At 38.5% G+C, this 20,057-nt stretch overlaps 1 protein-coding gene across 1 annotated transcript in view; it reads left to right on the top strand.

Annotated features, from left to right (window-relative positions):
* Positions 1 to 20,057, top strand: part of ctnnd2a (catenin (cadherin-associated protein), delta 2a) — a 272,153-nt gene that overhangs the window by 115,767 nt on the left and 136,329 nt on the right. The window contains exons 4-7 of the mRNA XM_085468656.1: positions 10,454 to 10,488; positions 11,227 to 11,331; positions 14,897 to 15,069; positions 19,488 to 19,542. Coding sequence (XP_085324782.1) covers positions 10,454 to 10,488; positions 11,227 to 11,331; positions 14,897 to 15,069; positions 19,488 to 19,542 — 368 coding nt within the window. The remainder of the gene's footprint in view (positions 1 to 10,453; positions 10,489 to 11,226; positions 11,332 to 14,896; positions 15,070 to 19,487; positions 19,543 to 20,057) is intronic.

Here is a 20,057-nt window from a genome sequence, read left to right as displayed (position 1 = left end):
ATGCATACAGATGCTCAAATACACATGTGAGACACATATATTTGAGGTGGGTGTTATGAATTATGATTGCACAATGTGGAGGAATTAGCTTTTTTTAAACACAACCACTGAACCTCGACAACACATAAGCGTGAAATACTGATGCAGTACACTGAGATACATAGACTTGCATGCTTGTAGGCTAGATATCCGCATGTGAATGTGTAGGACTGGAAAGTGGGTGAGTGGGAGATAGGGTTGCCAACTCCCTGAAAAATAAATAAGGGACACCTCGTGGCCAGGGCCGGGCAACCCAGTTGTCTTCACCCTTCCCAGTGTGGTAGCTCTTTTTTTGTGTGTGTGAAATTATTTTTTAACCATTTGACTTGAATTTGATTTAAGCAGATGCATATTCTTTGTGATATGACCATATGGGAAACAAATGATCATTTAGCCATTTATTTTTAGCTCAAAATGACAACATTAACACAGTAAAACAGGTCTCTTTCTTAAACAGAAGCCTGTCATGCTTAACTTTTGAGAATATAAGTAAATCTTTCTTTAAAAGAACTCTGTCCTGCTTAACTTAAAATTATATAAATTAATAGAAAGCAATAGAACGAAAAATATTCTTGTAACAGTGCACATATAGTGCATTTAGTACAATTGGCTTCAGTTGAGGTATTATTTCAGCTTTTCTAATGCTAATCAGCTGCTCCTGTTTGTAAACCCACTTGTTCCCATGATTACGCACCTTAACTCATCATCATTATTCATCTATGTATTACTTTTATGTATTATTCATCTATTTGTTGTAATCATCTATCCTTGCAGTTGTTTATTACACAAAATAAGTTATATTATTACACTTCTGGCCACATAGCGCTGATATTCACCGCACATGCCCATATTAACCTTAACCAGAGGGTTTAAACAACAAACCAGTGTTTACATACCATATCTGCTTCTGCCGTGGCCTGGTGGACAAGAAATTGGTTAAGGGTTCCCCGAGCTTTCACGCCCCTCATGTTCTTCTTGTGCCCACCACTAGAAGCATGCCTATGCTTCTAGTGGTGTTATCGTTATAGGTGTTATCGTGCACTTTCCCAGCCAGGTGTTTTCCTTTTCCCAGTCCTCCCTGTACTTTTGCAGCCTTTTTTCTTTTCTTTCTCTGAGGGGAACAAACATTGCTGCTCTAACGCTGGGCTTACACTGTGCGATTTTTGGCCCATTTTGAGCCGATTTTTGAGTCGTGCGACCGATTTGGTGATCGGCCCGATTTTGGCCTTCATCGTGCATCGTGTAGTATACGTAGGGTAACGAGAAGCGATTAACACCTCACGACCAGCTCCCGATCATCAATCGCTCGTGAGGGTGTCACCACAGCCGCTCACACTGCTCATGCGCAAACACGTAAACATCGGTGAAAAAGACGGCGCAGCACGGCTGTGCAGCGTGTGATCTGGACACAAGTGATGGAGGCACTTGTAGAACTTTGGAAAGCTCATCCGAGCCTTTACGATGTGGCATCACAAAATTATCACGACCACAACAACCGTGAAAATAGTTGGATTTACACTGCTGCTCAATCACAGCTGCCTGATCATGTTTTTCATTAGCAATTTAGCAAAGTTGATGGTGGTGTGTCTGTGTGAGTGAAAGACAGAGAGAGCGAGCGACAGATTTTCTGTTATAACCTTCATGTTATGTTGGCACAGTGTGAGCACTCAGGTCGCATCAGAGCATCGGGCGGTATAGTGTGAGACCCTGCATCGTGACCTGCAAACTTCTAATCCCTGCGAGTCAATCGTGCAGTTTGAGCAAGAGCTGAATAACGTGACTGAAAAAAATCGCAGTGTCTGCCCAGCTTTAGGTGTACTGTCATCCGAGACGTGCACCGCAGTGTCGGCGTTTGTTTCCCTGTTGCTTGTTGTTGTGGTCATCTGTTGTCTTCCGGTATTTTCTCCGCAAGCGACCTTTCCTCGACCAATGAGATAATCTGAATTGTCATACTCGAATTGTCATAAGTGTGCTGTCAGCTCATTGGTCACAAAGCAGGAGAGGGGCTGGGAATTATGTTTTCAAACAAAGCGTTAATTCCATTAACATTTATAGACTACTTTTGATTCTCACTGTATTACGGGACAAAGTGCGTCCCTTATTAGCTCAATACGGGACGTGTACTTTTGTTTCGAAATACGGGACGATTCCGTTTTTTAAGGGACGGTTGGCAACCCTAGTGGGAGAGGAGAAAGCTGCAGAGAGTTGAAAAACCTTTATTGGAGTTGTCAATTCCATCGTGCATTGTTTTCTTTGTTTTTTGGTAGGAATAGGGGTTTTGTTGCAGCTGTCAGTAGTCAGGCATTAAAAGTTATTTCAGAACACTTTGACTAGACAATTCTCTTCCAGCCCCTCTGTTGAACTGTCATTCAGCTGTCATAGCCACAAAAGTTTGTCTTCAGCTTTGTTGTGAGCACAATAGACTGCTTTCTGAATAGAGTATCAGAGAACTTTCACGTGTACTTTCATGTGCGCACAGAAACACACATACAGTATAGATACCTGCATATAGTGAAAATAGACAAGCCATATATGCATCCATATAAACAAAAACCTATTCTGCTTTTCAGCTTGAGTGTTTTGACATGTTTTTGTATAAGAGTTTTGCATATGGTGCAGGTTTTTGTTGATTTTATTTGCTGCACAATGTTATTTCACCCACTCCAGCACAAAGGCTTTTTAAAATATGTTCACCTTTCTGACACACACACACACACACACACACACACACACACACACACACACACACACACACACACACACACAATCTCTCCAAACAGACTCCTCATCCCCACATCCAGTGCTGAGCATGAAAGCCCACTCGTCTGCCTTGACTGACAGATTACACTTATGGTGTCACATAGTCATGCTGATGATGATGTACAACAATGTTGTTATGACAACCACCTCTGGATAGCAATGATATCTATGTAAGAAATAGATCTAGAGACACAATAAAATGGTTTCCAAGCAAGTTCCACATTTAAAGTGAGCAGAATCAGCGATCCTGTGAAACTATCACACCATATGTAAGGTTCTGGTTTTGCACTAGCCAGTAAGTCAGGGATTAATCTTGAGATTTAAGTCTAGATTTGAAGTTGTTCAAACTGTAAGCAGTGTGGTCTGTGGGTGGAAGCCTATGCATTGCCTACATGTAATCGAACTGCCCTGAGGTGTGACTGTTTGACACAGTTTTTTGTTGGTTGCTTGTGAACAGTTGGCTGAAACCTACGGGAAATATTTCACAAATAAGGATTCTGCTAAGCAAGTGCAAATTAGATGAGAAGCTGATTTCAAAAGGTGCCTCTGAACTCTTTCAGTTTCATGTACATGAATAAATTGAAAGGATGTATATACATTATTATTAAAAAGAGTAAAAGTTGACATTAGCCCACATTTTAATAGTCTGTATATAACTACTCAAATGCAAAAAAAAAAAAAAAAAAAAAGAGTAGGAAGAACTTGATCCTACATTAGTGTAAACGACCACGGCAGACCCAGTGGCATTTTGATGCTTTTATTAATCCCTACACGGTTGCTGTACATTCGCACTCAGAGCTGCAGCTCTCCCGCTTCCAGCTCAACATAACACCAACAACCCAACCACAGGACCCAGTACAATATTTAATTCGGCGGGGCGTGATTGCGGATGCCGTGCAGGTGCGTCCGCCTCCTCTGCACGGCACCGCAGGCCACGCCCCGCCACAATTAGTATCATAACAGTGATACTAATGTTATTTTCAACGTTAAAACATTGAAATCCAAACTTTTTTTCTTTGCTTCCATACCTAAACTGTTAGATCTGTTGTTGTCACTCAGCATGTGGAAAAGAGTCTCACAATAACTTCTATTGTGGGCTCCAGTAGATTTTCATTGTGTACAGGCTGCTGCTCTCAGGTTTATTATTTCTCTGTGGATTTACACAACTGAATTCAACAAATCGTAAGCAGATGTTTCATGAACTGTTTTGGCTGATTTCCATCCCCTACACTGACAGTAAGGTGTTTTTATACTAGACTGTATAAAGCTGGTATAAAGGTGGAATTCAGTGAATGAATCTGAGCATCATCAGCTTAAATTTAAATTAATCTCTGCTATACCCAATGTAACCTACCTCTGACCATAAACATCCCAGCCTCCGTGCAACAGTCCAAGTATGGCCAGCTCACCACTTTATCATTCAACATTCATGTCATTCAATATTTTCATTCAACCTTTGATTTTACTATACCTCAGTTTGTTTTGCATGACAAATCAGACTATGAAAAAACATAACTTTGCATTATATGCGGAGCTGGTGTCTCATTTAAAAATAACTTAAAATTTCCAGTTTATGAAATGTCACTAAACTGTCTTTACCTTTAAATATAACGTTGCGTCTTTCTCGCCTTTCTCCCCTTCACCTCCAATTTTCTTTCCCTGGGAAATAAGGCAGTACCTTCAGCTAGCAGACACACTGACAAACTGCGTGTTTCACAATATATGTTGAACTGTTAGAAATGTTGCATTTGAAATTACCTACCACTAAAAAAACATTTTTCCTTTCATGCTTGCTTCTCTTAACAAGAAGCTGAAGTACTGAAACCATGACTTACGGACATCTGCAACAAAAATGCAGTTTCAGATCGTTCCGGCCCACTTTATCTCCTGAATATAGTGTATAACTGGTGCATAAATTATATATATTTCCCGCTATCATCACTTTGTATGTGATAAACCCAGGTGATGGATAGACCAATAGGATTGCCGTATCTGTTTAGAAGTGTGTTATGTGCTATTGTTCCCTCCATTTAGGCTCAGATTGGTTTGATGTTTGAAGGCGTTTAGTGCTGGAAAATAAAAACGTCCCTCAAATGTGTTAATCCTTAAGTAATGGGCCTGTTTTGAAAGTGTCAACAGCACAAAGTGAAGACATTTGGGTTAAAATGTAGGGAGTAAAAGTAAAACATCAAAATAATAAATACTCAAGTAGTACGGTGAAAAATATTTCTATTTTGTTTCTTCCCACCTCCTTCCTTTAGTAGCCATTGATTCTGAATACTTAGTGCTATAGTACAGTAGATATATATATATATAGGGCAGGGCGATATGACCAAAAATATTTATCACGATATACATTTGAAAATTTGCGATAACGATATAACTGACGATATAATTGACACTAGACAAAATACTTTACAACTCCTCAACTTTATTAGTGCAAAAAAACCCATCAATGTATTTTCACTTAAACAAGCAGCTGTTTTTTATGTGCATTAAAGTTATAAAAAAAATGTAACAGTGCAAATTCCTTGCTAACAGTTTAACCAAAAGGCATTTCTGGTGGCCGACATATCCTCAGCATAGCCATGTATAATATCCACAAAACTTAAAAAGAGGTTATACACACACAATACGGTAATATTATGTTGAAGCACAGTACGTATCACTCTGCGAGGCTATGATAGCCGTAATGCTCCGACAATCCATCAAGCGGTGCGGCTTCGTAGCTTAGCAAAGTCGTACTAAAACATTTGACAGATTTTCCAGTGCCGTGTACGACATAAAATCGTTTCGAGGTCAGTAAACACAACCAGAATTCATACATAAGGCACACGGGATTATAAGGGGCACTGTCGATTTTCAGAAAGTGTGCCGTATTTTCCAAACCACACGGTAATACCGATGGCCCGCTAGCATGCGCTACCAAAAATAGTGCTTTGTTGTGTATCTGACGGACGAAAGATAAACCAGTTCCACACCACTGACATTGCAGAATTTTTACAAACCCATTCTGGTTCATCCGCTTAATTTAACAATCCACTTTCGCTCTTCTCATTCTGCGTTGCAGCCATGTGCGTATGTAAACTTAGGCACTGCGCATGCGCGTTTTACCCATATTCTATCTCGATGTTTCATTTTCCTATCGTTGCCCAAAATTACACCGGTATTACCGTAAACGGTATGATATGGCCCAGCCCTAGTCTCTTGCACTGCCCACAGTAAACTGCAAACAGAAAAACCCATTAACCACTATATTTCTAGTTTGAATGTGTGGTTAATGAGAAGTGCAGTGTGCAGTGATTGTTTATAAGCATTAGTGTTACATTTCTTTCAGGCTTGATGTAGCAATCACTGATTTTCAACAAAAATCTCCGAAAATAAAAATGCTGAAAGTTGACAAATTATTTAAATGACATGCAGTTCCCAAATAGCCCCGCATCCAAACGATTAGAATGTCCTTGAGCTGTCTCTCAAAATAAAAATTTTGCTCTCATTGATTGAGCATGTGGAATTTAGAGAGCCTTTAACACATACATATATATGTGCAAGATACCAGTAAACTGCATTAATAATTTTGTCCTGTAAAACAAAACATTGTTACCCAGTAATCAGCATCCATCTCGAAATCTCGAAATAAAGGCAGATAGACGTTCAAGCTTAGCTCATGTCAGTTTTTGTTTTTGTTCATATACATAACTGCTTATATACTGTACATGTTTTATGGGAAAATCCAATAACTGAACCTCATTTCAAGCTTGTTATCAGAATTTGAGCATAATGGGAGAAAAAGGAAATTAACGAGACTTGGCTGTTTTCCATTGACCATCGTCTCCCTTGTTTTGCTTGAATGAGTCTGCATTCAGATTTATTTCAGCTCTGATAAACACCACTCAGTGAGAAACATTTAAAAAATATTCAAAAACAAAGTGATTAAAAAAAATAAATAAATAAATTTATGCACTATTCTTCCTCAACTAACTTTGTGCATGATGATTCCCTCAGAGTTTCCAGCCATGCTATAGCTGACCTTGACTCCTGACCTCATTGCATATCTTCATGGAGGTCAGGTCATAAAGACTCATTGTTATTCATCAGTCCGTTCTTCTCTGACTTCTTAATTATTCTCAGTCCTTGACAGTCTGTCCAACGTTAAGGCATAGGATGTTCTTGTGATAATATTAGACGATCACAGGGAAAACTCTCAAACTGAATCAGCTTTTTAAATTTTATTATTTATGATAAAGTTTTAAAAGTAAAATTATTTTTCGGGCAACTGTGCATGCTGTTGTAGGCCAAGTACCACTTTGTACTAAAAAGACCACAATTTTTACATGAAAGTAATTATTAGCAGCATTCACCATTTCTAGCTAAATACCAACTAAAGCTAGATGGTATGAGTTTGACACCTTGTGTATGTATAGGTGTTGTTTTTATCAGTGTGTTGGTGTTTATGCATGTAAATAACTGTGTATGTGTTAAAATTTTAAACAGGGGCATGCTTTAGCTGTAGATCATTGCTACATGTGGGTTTTTTGATTGCTTAATAATATATTGCGCAATTCATTTAGGTTTTTCAGGTGGAAAAAAATCACACTGATCATGTAATTCTCAAAAACACACAAAAACTGTATGTATCAAATATGACAAACTTGGCGTTAGGGGGTTAAATATGTGAATGCAGAAACGCGTTTGCTGAGGATGCATACATACATCATCACTGACAGCCTTATCACGATGGACAAGTGTTCTTAAGTGCTACTATCTGTGAAGGGAGGCAGCTGGAAGATTTGTGAAGAACGTTGTGTGGCAGTGTAACTCTTTCAGAGTAATGCTGCTGTTCAGTAATGTAAGCCGTGGACTAGAGACATCATCAGGGATTGTGTTTGTGGGATTCCTGTCCCATAACACATTTACAACATGCATAGCGTGTTTTTGTTAGTGTAGATTTGTATCTCACTTTTTACAAATCGTCCTCAGTCTTTCCAAAGGACACTTGAAAGAACAATATTAAGTAGATTATACTCAGATTTTGAACTTTGATTTGCCAACAGAGATGTTGTTTGAGTTTCAATATTTCAATTTCACACAATAGTGTAGGGTGCATAGATGCATATATCTTGACACTAGGTGAAAACGGCACTTTTCAGCTACCGCACTTGTGACATGCATGCATGCTTTGGAGTTCACTGGGAAGGGCAGAGGATGCTGTGTGTTGATTTAAGCTGTGTGGCTGCTGAGAGTGGCGTAGTGAATCGCTGGGCGTTGTGTTGTGGCATGTCAAGCAAGGGGGTGCAATGTTGTGGAATAATGCTATGCTTAATACATCTCTCTCACTGGTCTCTCTGACTGTCGTATGCCTAGTTTTCTTTTTCTATTGCTTTCTTTCTCTGCAACCGACTCCACTGGAGAACTGAGTGTTGCTGTGGTTACTCTGTTATATGTTACTGATGCACATGAAAGCACAGCGCTCTAAGCACAATAGAACTCAATAGAATGTATTAATAAGATTTACATTTTATTTTAAAATGCAATCATTCTTAATATATCTTTAAATGCACGGTCGTTCGTGTATAATTTGACTTTTATGATCTCTGCTTCTGACTCAGGTATTTAATCCTATGACCTGAAGTCTTTTTTTCACCTTACTTAAATAACTCAAAGTAAATGTTAGCTGGAGAATTATTGAGCAGTAAGTTAAGTGAACTTCTGAATTTCATCACACATTTTTTTATTATCACAAGGGGAACATAAATGTCAGTATGGCCACTGACCTTTCAGTGTGCACGCCCTTCTATGACCTACTTCTGCAAAGCATGTTGCTTTGATTGCAGCATTTTGTTTCCAAATATTACTGAAATAAAAGTAAACTTTTTAGAGTCTAACTCAAAGATTTACACCAGAATTGAGAGGACAGTAGGTCATAATGTCTACTGAAGCATCCAGCCGTTGAGTCTAAGCCAAAACTGACCTTTTGAATGGTCGCCACGCTTGAGAACCAGCTGTCTTGCCAGCATCCCTTCCTGAGGTGCTGCTGGGGTAGCAGCTGGCCAGATTGTATTTAAAAGTCCAGCTGGTTTCAAAAAGTAACAAAGTAGCACATGTTTACATTTCTCTTCTTCACGAACCTTTATTTAAGATGCCTACCTGTATGTTTGTATTAAAGATGGAGTTTCTGGTTGGCTGTTGAATCCCAGGCCCCTCCAAATTCTCTGAAGTGTTCCAGTATTGCTCCATTATATTTTCACATTGTATGTATTAGAGTACAGGGATATAGGCTGCTGTGCTTCAAATTGCTTTAACTACAGCATTACAATGAGTCTTTGCTATTTAGGACAATACCAGTTTGTGGATAACCATTAAAATCTGCCACTTATCCATTCTTGTTCTTTTGTGCATACAAACTCATCACCGTGGAATATGAAATAGTATAAATAGAAGACAGCAAGCCCCGAAAACCAGCCTAATCGTGTAGATGAAGTTAGATGGAAGCGTCTATAGCTATCAGCTAGTCTGTCTGATTCTGTATTGATCACAAAGAAGGTGGCTCAATACTCGTCTCTAAGTTTCTTTTTTGCTCTTCTGTTCTGTTTTTACCTCTGTTCAGCCTCCCATTAATCAGCCATCCATTGACATTCATCAGGAGTATAGAAAAAAAGTCTTGCCTGTAGTTTGTACATGTGCAAATGTTTGTGTGTGGGTGTGTTTGTGTGTTCATGAACTTTATTTTAGGTTTTTATCAATCAATTCACAACAACTGTCATCTCACAGCACTTCACATCGCAATACCTTCCAATATAAATCCAACAATTTCCTTTGAGCAAGCAATAACAGTGAGTAGAGGCAGGGGGAAGTGGCCCTCTGCCTTCACAAGCAAACACAAAAACTGAAATTAAATATAGCAATAATTATTATTTCATTGTATGTCTACCTAAAACACCATCTGGAAATAAAGAGTGAACCAATCAATGCAGAACTCAAAGTGTGACTTAAGGATAAGTTTTAAAAAGTAGATTATTTCAGTAAAAGCTTCAGTACACATGAGATCAAACCATAACACACAAATAAATCCAACAAGAAATAGCAAACGCTAGGTTCCAGACAAACAAGGCTATGATGAAAAATAAAAGAAGAAACAAAGACAATTTGACATCAACACACAAGCTGTCTAGAGTTGGTTTTTGTTCTCCTACTAAAATTTACCAAAAAAAAGAGAAAAAGCTGATGATTCACTTCTCAGCCCATAAACTTTGTCCACCAAAACTCTTTCTGTTCTAATTTCCTCCCTCTATGTGTTGCATTTTTAAAAGTTGGTAAAATGTGAGCTTCTTCTCAAAAGGAACAGAAACAGAACTGACACTGGTATCATTTTGGCTTAAGAGAGGTAAAACATAGGAACGCAGACTAAATACACTAAGAGGGTAGGACAATGGGACACATCTTTAATAAAGAGATTCTCTGTTCAGTGCAAATGAACGGTGAGTCTAAGGTTGAGCTAAAGTGACTTGTGGCGCTTCTCATCTCATGTTTTTTTTTCTTGTCATCACTCATCACAGTGATATGGAGGATTTATTGAAAAAGCCATTTAAGAATCTACTCTTAACTAAAACTTTACTTTTTATTCGTCGTGGTAACCACATCCTTTCTCTTGCAGTTCTTCAGATGAGCAATTTCGCTGGAACTCTCAAGGTAATTCATTATTACGTTATTTTTTCCTTATTTCTTCCCATTTTATGCTTCTTTTCTTAAATTATGTCACCCTCATTTACTGTTTTAATCTCTTTTGATTATTTTAAATGTACAGCACTTTGGTCAGCAGTTGTTGTTTTAAATGTGCTATATAATTAAATGTGATTTTGACTTTAACGTCTCAGACATGCATGAAACTTGCTGTGTGTTAGTTTTTAGAGGAATCATGTATGCCATAGTCAAAATCATTGAGATTTGGTAGTTGTGATAGCTAAATAGATTATTGCAGGATCCCGACGATCTGTGAAGTCACACCTGCAAACATGTATCACCTTTTTAATCCACAGCTAGCCCGGGAGAACAGTGTTACCCCATATGTTTAAAAAACATAAATAAATAAAATCAAACATTTTCACTACACACAACATACATATTCCCAAATGCACTTACACATACTTACCAGTGCATCAAATTCACTTTTATAACAGCAACTTCATTTCCAGCTAGGCAGCTCCCAGGGCAGACTTATCAGGGCCCTTTACCAGCATATAATCAAAATGTCCCACGGCTCATAACCAAGTCACAATGCGTAAGGCTTTACACACTGTGAGAGGAAAGGATTGGGGTTACTGCCCAGAAAGATCTCATCTCTCTGCCTCATACTCTCTTTCCCGTACCTCTCTCTTTCTCACAGTCTTTGCGCCTGTATGTGCCCCTCATCATTTTTCTCTCCCACAGCTGATGGACAGAAAGATATTGAGGATGAGTTGACAACAGGTCTGGAGTTGGTGGATTCCTGCATTCGCTCCCTTCAGGAATCAGGAATACTAGACAGTGGAGAACGTAAGTATACTTGCCACTATTATCGTGTGTGTATGTGTGCATGTGTGTGAGGGGGAAATAGTTTCAAATATTTGGTGTCTGTTTAAATTATACTTATTTTAGTCTATTTTATGCTATAGTCAAGAGTCAACTCTAGCAGAAATGCCACTCAAACAAAATATTTCAGTCTAAGAGTATAAAAATGCATAAAAAATATCATTTCAGGTTCAATTTTTCATATTACCCACATATTACACACATATTTATTTTTAAAAATTTGAACAGGCACTTCAAGCCACAAAACCAAAATTCATGTTACTGTTTCCAAACAACACATTTAGTTGGTTTGTACAGTCAGTGCTTAAAAAGTGGCGATAGTCTTCACAGAGTGCAGCAGTAGTTAGTTTAAATATGTGAGCATAATGGTAGCCAATGCTTGTTAACTGTTGTTTATTAAAGGAGGAAAATTATCCCTCACCCATTGGATAAGTGGAATAATTGCCACAAATCCTATTGTTAAGATTTAATTTTTGCTATGATTACAGCTCTGACCTCTGCTCACAGCAAACAGCTTGAGCTTTATTCCAGATTTTTGAGATCCTCATTGATTATTTGCTCTAAAGCAAATCGTTTTAAGTGAATTTAAGGAACACACGCAGCATATTGCTCTGTGGACCTTGGACCTTGGATTCTGATAAAGAAATTCCAACAATGATTGAGAGGCAGCCCGTGTATAAGGTCATGCTAAATGTGCTTGGCATTTTCTTTGCAGGTCATTGGTTTTGGAACACTGCATTCCCATTTCACTTATTGCCTGCTGACCTTTTTGATAGTTGATATTGTAGTAATGGATGGCATTTTAGAACTCACACTGTGAGGGGTGATACACAGTGAATTTCTGTGTGTCAGCTTACATGTTACATCTTGCAGTGCATGTGGTTTCTGGAACTGATAGATGTGGGCTAGGTAGTGTGGAACAACGATGTAATGTTTTGCACACACACACGCATCCACACAAAGAGGCATGTCTGACCAAAAGTTGGACATGATAAGCTATTTTTGGTATATTTACTATAATTGCTGGTTTGCTTTAATATGATATGGATTATCTGTTTAAGCATATGCCGAACAGCTACAAGACGTGCCAGATCATTAGATCCTTACTGTTTTTGTACCGCCCAAGTCCCTGTCCAAATAGATGGCTCTCTCATTGTGAGCACTCTTGTTATGGGTGTCCCACACCCAGCTGTTTTTCCCATTTTGCAAATGGGCTTCTACCACAAGCTTAACAACGTGGCTGTGGATATCTTTCAATAGGTGTGTGTGATTCTTTCCCAAAAAAGAGTGCTGCAAATAGCTAAGCAGTAAATACATACTGTAGTGAAATATCGCTGTCTTCACCAGAAGGTTCTACTAAACAGGCTTTTTGTCGGTGAACATAAGTGTCAGCACAGAGCAACACAACTCATAAGTAACTGTACACAGACGCACTAATTCTTTTTTTTAAAAAAAAGTAATGTTCAGGTTTTTATTGCGATTTTAAATCCAGCATTCCTAAAATCTTTAATGACCCTTTTGTGTGTATGTCAGGTGTGCATGAGTGAGTATTTCATAGACTGCAGTAAGAATACGATGCTCATAATTTGACTGAGCATTTGAAATATTTATATCAGAAGAGTCGAACTTACATTTCCATATCAAAACAGAGACGAGAGTCAATACTGACACAAAAGAATTTAGAACCCTACAACCAGTGTTTTTCATTTTACCCACTGTTACTCACACATGCATGTGCTACTATACACTCACTCGTATTAGGCATTTGCACATTTAATGTCACATGTGTGCAAGCATACCACGCCCTTAATAAACCCTTATTAGCTACTTCATAATCAGTCAACTTTGCTATTTTCTGACCATCCAGCAAAAACAAATTTCGCAACACATGTTTGAACATAGAAACAACCATATGCATTTTTTTGTCACGTAACACACAAGATGTAACAAACACCAAGGCTGAGGGATGATGAGTTTGGGAGCTCCCACTCAAACTGCGTAACACAAAGTGCTGTTTAATAATTCATAAAAAGCGAGGGATGAATCAAGATGAGAAAAGGCAAGTCTTTTGTGAAGGCGAGAAGCAGAGGAGTTGATCTTGGTTCACAGCACAGAGGCTCACAGGGAGGGAAGGATTCAGGGAGAAGAGAGCGAGCAAGAGAGATGGAGTGAGCAAGCAAATAGATATAGGAGAAGAATAATAACGGGCCATTGTTCTTTAAAGTGAGAAAAGAAACTAACGAGTCAGTAAGCTCAGGGGAAAACACTTATTGTAGGCTTTATTAGGACATATCCATGATGGTTCAACTTTTGAAATTGGGAGAGAGAAACAGAAAGAAATCCCCACATTCTTTAACCCTGTTCATCAGAATCTTTACTTACTTCTATATTTTGATGGGATGATTTGATAATATGTATATGCTGGTTCAATGGGGCTGTTTTTTTTTTTTTTTTTTTAAAAAAGATTGGATATGTTTATATACACTAAGATACAGTATTAGTGTGCATACTGGATATTTATTTGCATTAAAAAATTTGTTAAATATTACCTCTACCAGCTCGGGCACAGATGCAGATCAACTAAGCAGCAACTAAGCAATGTCTGGCATCTCTAACCTACAGTGGCAACATACATGTTATGAATTATTTATTTGCCATATCATGAAAATGTGAGGAAACTAATTACTTCTTAATAGAGCACACGTAAACACATATATGGAAAACCTACATTACTACGCACTCACCGCCGACTGGCTTGTGGCTTGTAACCACTGCTTTTGGTTCACCACATCATTTCATAGACATTTAAGAAGATAGTCCATCTAAAAAACTGTCTTATGATGTTCTTAGCTTGGATCAATATCAGCTTTATGTGCACAGCATCGGAATCAAAGAGAAGGGATTATTATCTGATGACACAGCAGCGACTTCATCAGGTGGTTGAAGTAGTGATGCTCTGAAGCAGACGGTGAATTTGTGTGCGTGTAACAAAAGTCATTGTGGTCGACATAGTCTTTTGTTCTAACCCTTTGGAAGATGGTTTGGCATTTTAGGTGTTTGAAGCCAAATTTCATTGTTTTTCAAAGCTCAGCTAACTACTGGAAAAATAAAATAATGTTTCTAATTAATTCCAGACCAGACCATCATGGTCCGCCTTGAGTAAAGTTTTTTTTAAGCCAACAAGGTGTTCCGTCTATTACACCTTTTTTCTTTTCAGCCCTCCTCCTCCTCTTCTCATCCTCTCTATCTCCCTGCTCCTCCTCCTTCTCCTCCAGTTCTTTCTGTTCCTCTGTTTCGGTCTTCCTCTGCTAATAAATTATGTATGCTATCTCCAACTCACGGAGTGCTGCACTGCTGCACTATCTGCTCTAAATTGCTGCTTGCTCTCTCTCTCTCTCTTTTCCCTATTTCACACCCCCTCTCTTACTCACTCTTAATCTGTCTCTCTCACGCTCTCACTTGCTCTGTCACAAACTCAACTCAACCCCCTTTCTATACAACCATACGCCACCTCTCTCTCAATTGGTAGGACCGGCTCTTCTTTCCCAGAGTTCCTTGCAGCTCAACTCCACCCCGGAGGCTTCGCTCCAGTACTCTGCCAGCTACCATAGCAACCAGACCCTCGCCCTAAGCGACAGCATCTCTGCAGCAACTCCTCAGCGCAGCGGGCAAGTTGGAGGAGCTGTGCACAGCTACAACCAGGTGGGAAATACTTCCGAACAAAGAGAATATTGAGCGTATAAGTGTTCATGAGAACAAAACCGAGAGCAATTCTGTCACTGGCTATCTGTGCAAACCACAATGTGTGTTGTGAGAAACTTTCCATTTGTCTAGGAGGCTGGTGGTCACAACATTTTAGTATGGATTTTGGCTCGGACGGTGACTAATTTGAAGTGCGTTTTCCTCAGTTTATTAGTAAAGCTGCATTAAAACCATTTGCTTATGCAAACTTGTAAGTACTTATAGTGTTGAGAGATGCTGGTCTTCGGATTTCTTGTCGCTCTGATTTTTTCTTTCAGAGACTCTGCGAACATTGCCCTTCATTTTCCTCTACTGGCTTTTTTTAGGCACTGTGTTGCATAGCGCTTATCCAGCTACATGTAACTCTGGCTCTCAGTGCTCTTAGCAAATGTGAATTTGTTTGACACCATAACTGAGTCTATTTGATCAGGGTAGAAGTGCATATTTGTACAGAATCCTATTTCCTTAGCCCCGCTGAAGTGCTTTAGTCCAGTTCTGCCTTTTCAAGCTGCCCATTGCATTTTGTCTCTAGTGTGAAGGTGATGATAGACATAGGCAAGTTGTTTAGAAGAAAACAGGTTATGAGATGCTCACAGACCCAAATTGGGGTACAATTAAATACACACAGAGAAATCTCTGCAAGTGTCTTGTTTATAAAGACTTAAAATAAAGCTACATGGATACAAAGACATTAACCACAGCAGTGTGCTGATAGAGAGAAAATCTATCAAATTACTTTCTAGCCTGCAGCTGCCAATTATTTTGAATTTCCATATTCTTAACATATCAGTATTAAGTATTACTGAAAACACACACACACACACACACACACACACACACACACACACACACACACACATGTTGTATGAAACAGAAACCCACTGATCTGCTTAATCAGTGAAGCAGCCAGCGTCTGGTATAAATCTTCCATTTATGACAGATAATTATGAATACAAAATGAGATCAAATAGTTTAAATGAATCGTTTTAAACTAGATAATTATTTGACAATAGTCGTACTTTGTCGTGAATGGCTTTTGGTATGTTTCTGAGTCTTTGGGCAGAATTTTGTACTAAAGGTAAATTGGTATCTGCTTTCTCCTCTGTCAGTTTGCACGTGCATTTCTGTGGTTTGTTATTTTATGTTCATGTGTCTTTTGAAAGAAAATGATGTAGGAAGTGTTTTTTGTAAATATATTTATTCACATCCCCTGCAGTCACACCAAAGCTAGTTTCAGATAAAGCTTAGATGCCTTGCCTTAATAAATAAGAAACAGGAGGAAAAGACAGAGAGAAACACTGATAGGCTGGGATATAGATGGATGGACAGATTAGGAAAAAGGAATGTTTACTCTTTCTACAGTGTTCCTTGTCCTCCTTTCCCCTCCTCTCATCTTCCTTCCCTGTCCTCTCTGCTCACCATCTCTGTCCATGTGAGCGAGTGTGTATCTCTCTGTGTGTGTATCCTCCCCTCTGATGTTTTTGGCTTGTCAGTGTAATGGGGCTAGTGCTGTCAACAGAGCTTGCTGCTCATGAATAGCTTTATGCATGCCAGTGCTGCTAGATAGGCAGGTGCAGCTTGCATGCATGGGTAGTACATGTATGTTTTTGTTGATCTTCTTCCATTCGTGTGCGCTTGGGTATGTATGTGTGCACGCGGGGGCTGCATTCCTTTACGTGGATGCATGGTGACTATCTGAAGGAGGGAGAGAAAGTAAAAGGTCTAGCATGTTGCTGCTCTTTTTGTAGGATATTTATAACCCTGAGAGGCCAGATTTTAATAATTCATGGATACATGGCACCTCAAACATCCCAATGTTTTACTGGAGGAGAGAAAGAGCAGCACTGCAAGATGACACGGAGTGAGATCGAGAAAGTGCTCTCCCTCGCAGTGTGTGTCAGGCTTTCTATCTGTTTGTTACCTCAGCCAACAATTCATCTTTTACTCATTATTTATTCACCCATTGATTTATTTACTCATTCCTACACTTTTCAGGCCTCACTTTGTGTCTTGATCATTGTAGCACATCTGTAGTGTTGAACACAGTCTATTAGCCACCATTAACAGAAGCTCTTCCCTTCGTCTCATAAGCTTTAAGTCATTCAAGATTTCATAATCTGCTAAACTAACACAAAGGACCTCTACAGTACTTTTAGTAATTCATCCTTGGAAAGCTTTAGAGGTACAAAATATTTAGATCACATACATCAACTACAGTGTTAGAATTCAATATTCTTTAATATTTACAAATAAACACAACATTTGATTCATATATTTATTTAAACCATGAAATCTTCAATTTTAGAGACATTTGTTAAGTTATTTACAAATGTTAATTATATGTTCTTTCACTCTGTGTGTCACCTGCTTACTTTCCTGCCTGCCACAATATCAAGTTTTCTTTAGAAAAAAACATTATTTCCATGATGAAGAACAAATATTCTGTGTTTTAAAAGGAGTTAATATATATTAGATGGGGGGAAATTTTTCAGCCCCATCTATTAGAATTCATATCAGATTTGGATTTGGGTGCTGTAGGTTGACTCCCTGTGAAGTCCTGTGAGCTTGTCGGAGTTCCAGTGCTCCAGCACTCTACATTTGAATCACTGGAAGACCCATTTTGACCACTTGCACAACTGTGCACAACTCTTCTACTAAGTTTAAATAGCAAATCTGCAACTCCTAAAAATGTTATTTTTAGGAAGAGGATGGAGCTGCAGGAACAACTGCTCCATCCTGCCAGCCCCATGGCATTCCATATTTATCCAGTAATATGTAGAAAGACACATGTTGATACAAACTACTGCAGAGTGCAATCCTCATTTTACCAATTATACGTTCTTTCACTCTTTGTGTGTCACCTGCTTGCTTTCCTGCCTGTTTTCTTCCATAAACTGTGCATCAGGTATTTTTTTTCTAAGATCCCCCCCAGCAAATTATACTGTAAATTTCACAACCCCTTTTCAAACCTTGCATTGTCCTCAATAGATACACGCCCTTATCACAAAGCAGGAAAATAACCAGAGACCCAGACAGCCACTGGAAACAAAAGGGAGATTGCATGCAGGTGCATGCTGCTACATTTATTTGTGGTAGATATGCTGAGAAAGCAAGTGGGCTTTTTTTGTTTGTTTTGTTTTGTTTCTCTGCACAATTTTGCAGCTGCAAATACAAACAGCACAACTCAATACAAACACAGCTCCAGAGTGTGTTCAGCTATTGTGAGCTACTGGTTATCAAATGATCAGAACATTCAATTCAATTCAATTCAATTTTATTTATATAGCGCCAAATCACAACATAAGTCGCCTCAAGGCGCTTCATAATGTGTAACATGTGTTAACTGCATGCATTTTAGTCTATTTTTGCTGTTCAGTAAAATATAACAGACAAAGTAAATATTCTAAGGACTAGCAGAATACATTAATGTCAAGTAATGCATTTTCATTTAAATGTAAATATATATTTATATACATTTTGTATCTCTCTTTTCAGATATGCATCTATATATTACTCAGTTACTAAGATTGTTTGAGCCAAACTACTGTATAGACAGTACTGAGAATCCTCCGAAGTGACTCAGTAACTGCATGATTGCATAATATGGCTTTCTACATCTGAAGCCGTGTCAGTCTAGTAATAATGGATCTGAATCACCTTTACAGCTCAAACTTACACACAAGGCTATATAAGGCTCAGCAAGGTCTGACATATGCTCCCTTTACAGTCTCGGGAGAATAAGGGGAATATATATGGATATACCAGCCTGTTTTGTGGAGTAAAAAGGCTTTTCATATTCTGTCTTTGACTCACATACCTTCTTTATCTGTTGGGAATTCACTGCATAATGCCATCCAAGCTGTAGGTCCACTGTTCTCATTAAAAAATTGCCTTGTAAATAGATGTTAAACATTAACTAGTTTATAATAATAGATTTAGTTGTGTTAATTGTTTGTGAACATCGGGATTTTAATATAACGGATTGTAGATAATAAAATATGACTATACAGTTGACTACATAACTTTTTCTACCTTTAATAGATGGTGCGACAAGGCTTTACAAGAAATGATTTCAGTCAGCTGAGCTCAGAGGACTTCGTTGTCGGCTTCTGTGCGTCTTTTTTGTCATCCCTCTGTGTTCTGTGGGGATTTCATTACTAGCGCTCCCTAAGTTCATTCAAAAACCCTCAAAGTCTCGACTGATCTCATTGTGCATAAAAGTTTTTTTTTCATGAACACTACTCTTTATTCCGTTTCATCCCATTTATTTTCTTAACTCCGTCTCTCCCTTCAACTCTTCTCAAGTTTACCCTCACAAACTAATCACCTCCCTGTCATGCTAATCTTCAGTTGCTCTGTCTCCCCTCACAACCCCTCAGGTGACATCAAGCCGTGCAGCCCAGCAGCAACAATCACAAACTGGGCCGGGGTCAGGTAAGCCTGATCACATCTCCAATTTCTTTGCATGTAATAATATGACAAGGCCTGACATACAGTTGATATGTCAAATGACATATGGAGACATTGACCAAGAACCAAGAAACCAAAAATATGATACTAAGAGAATATTTTTAGAATGTGCAGTATGAATAGCTTTATTATATTATTAGTGCATCCTTGATCTGGGGTCAGAGTTATGGGTTATTTATATGAAATCCTCACTTAGTCTTTTTTTTTAATTGTTAAAATTGATCACTCACTGATAATGATACCCAGTGTGCTCATATCCAGGCAAATGTCTGTGAATGTGTCCAATCTAAAATTCTAAGCATTATACAGTATATATGCAAACAGCTTTTTTAAGTAAAGTGTCACTGATGCACTTAAAATAAAATCTAAATTTTGACCTTTGTGCCAGTGTTTTGCTATTATAAATCTTTTTTTTGGCATATTACCAAGTTATCAGCCACAGAAAATCTCCAGCTTTTTAAAACCCACTTTAAATCTAT

This window comes from Copadichromis virginalis, linkage group LG9 (genome assembly GCF_057382275.1).
Source record: "Copadichromis virginalis isolate Kocher_CV1m ecotype Utaka linkage group LG9, C_Virginalis_male_GT1.1, whole genome shotgun sequence".
Lineage (NCBI taxonomy): Eukaryota > Metazoa > Chordata > Actinopteri > Cichliformes > Cichlidae > Copadichromis > Copadichromis virginalis.
This window is presented reverse-complemented; position numbering and strand designations above follow the sequence as displayed.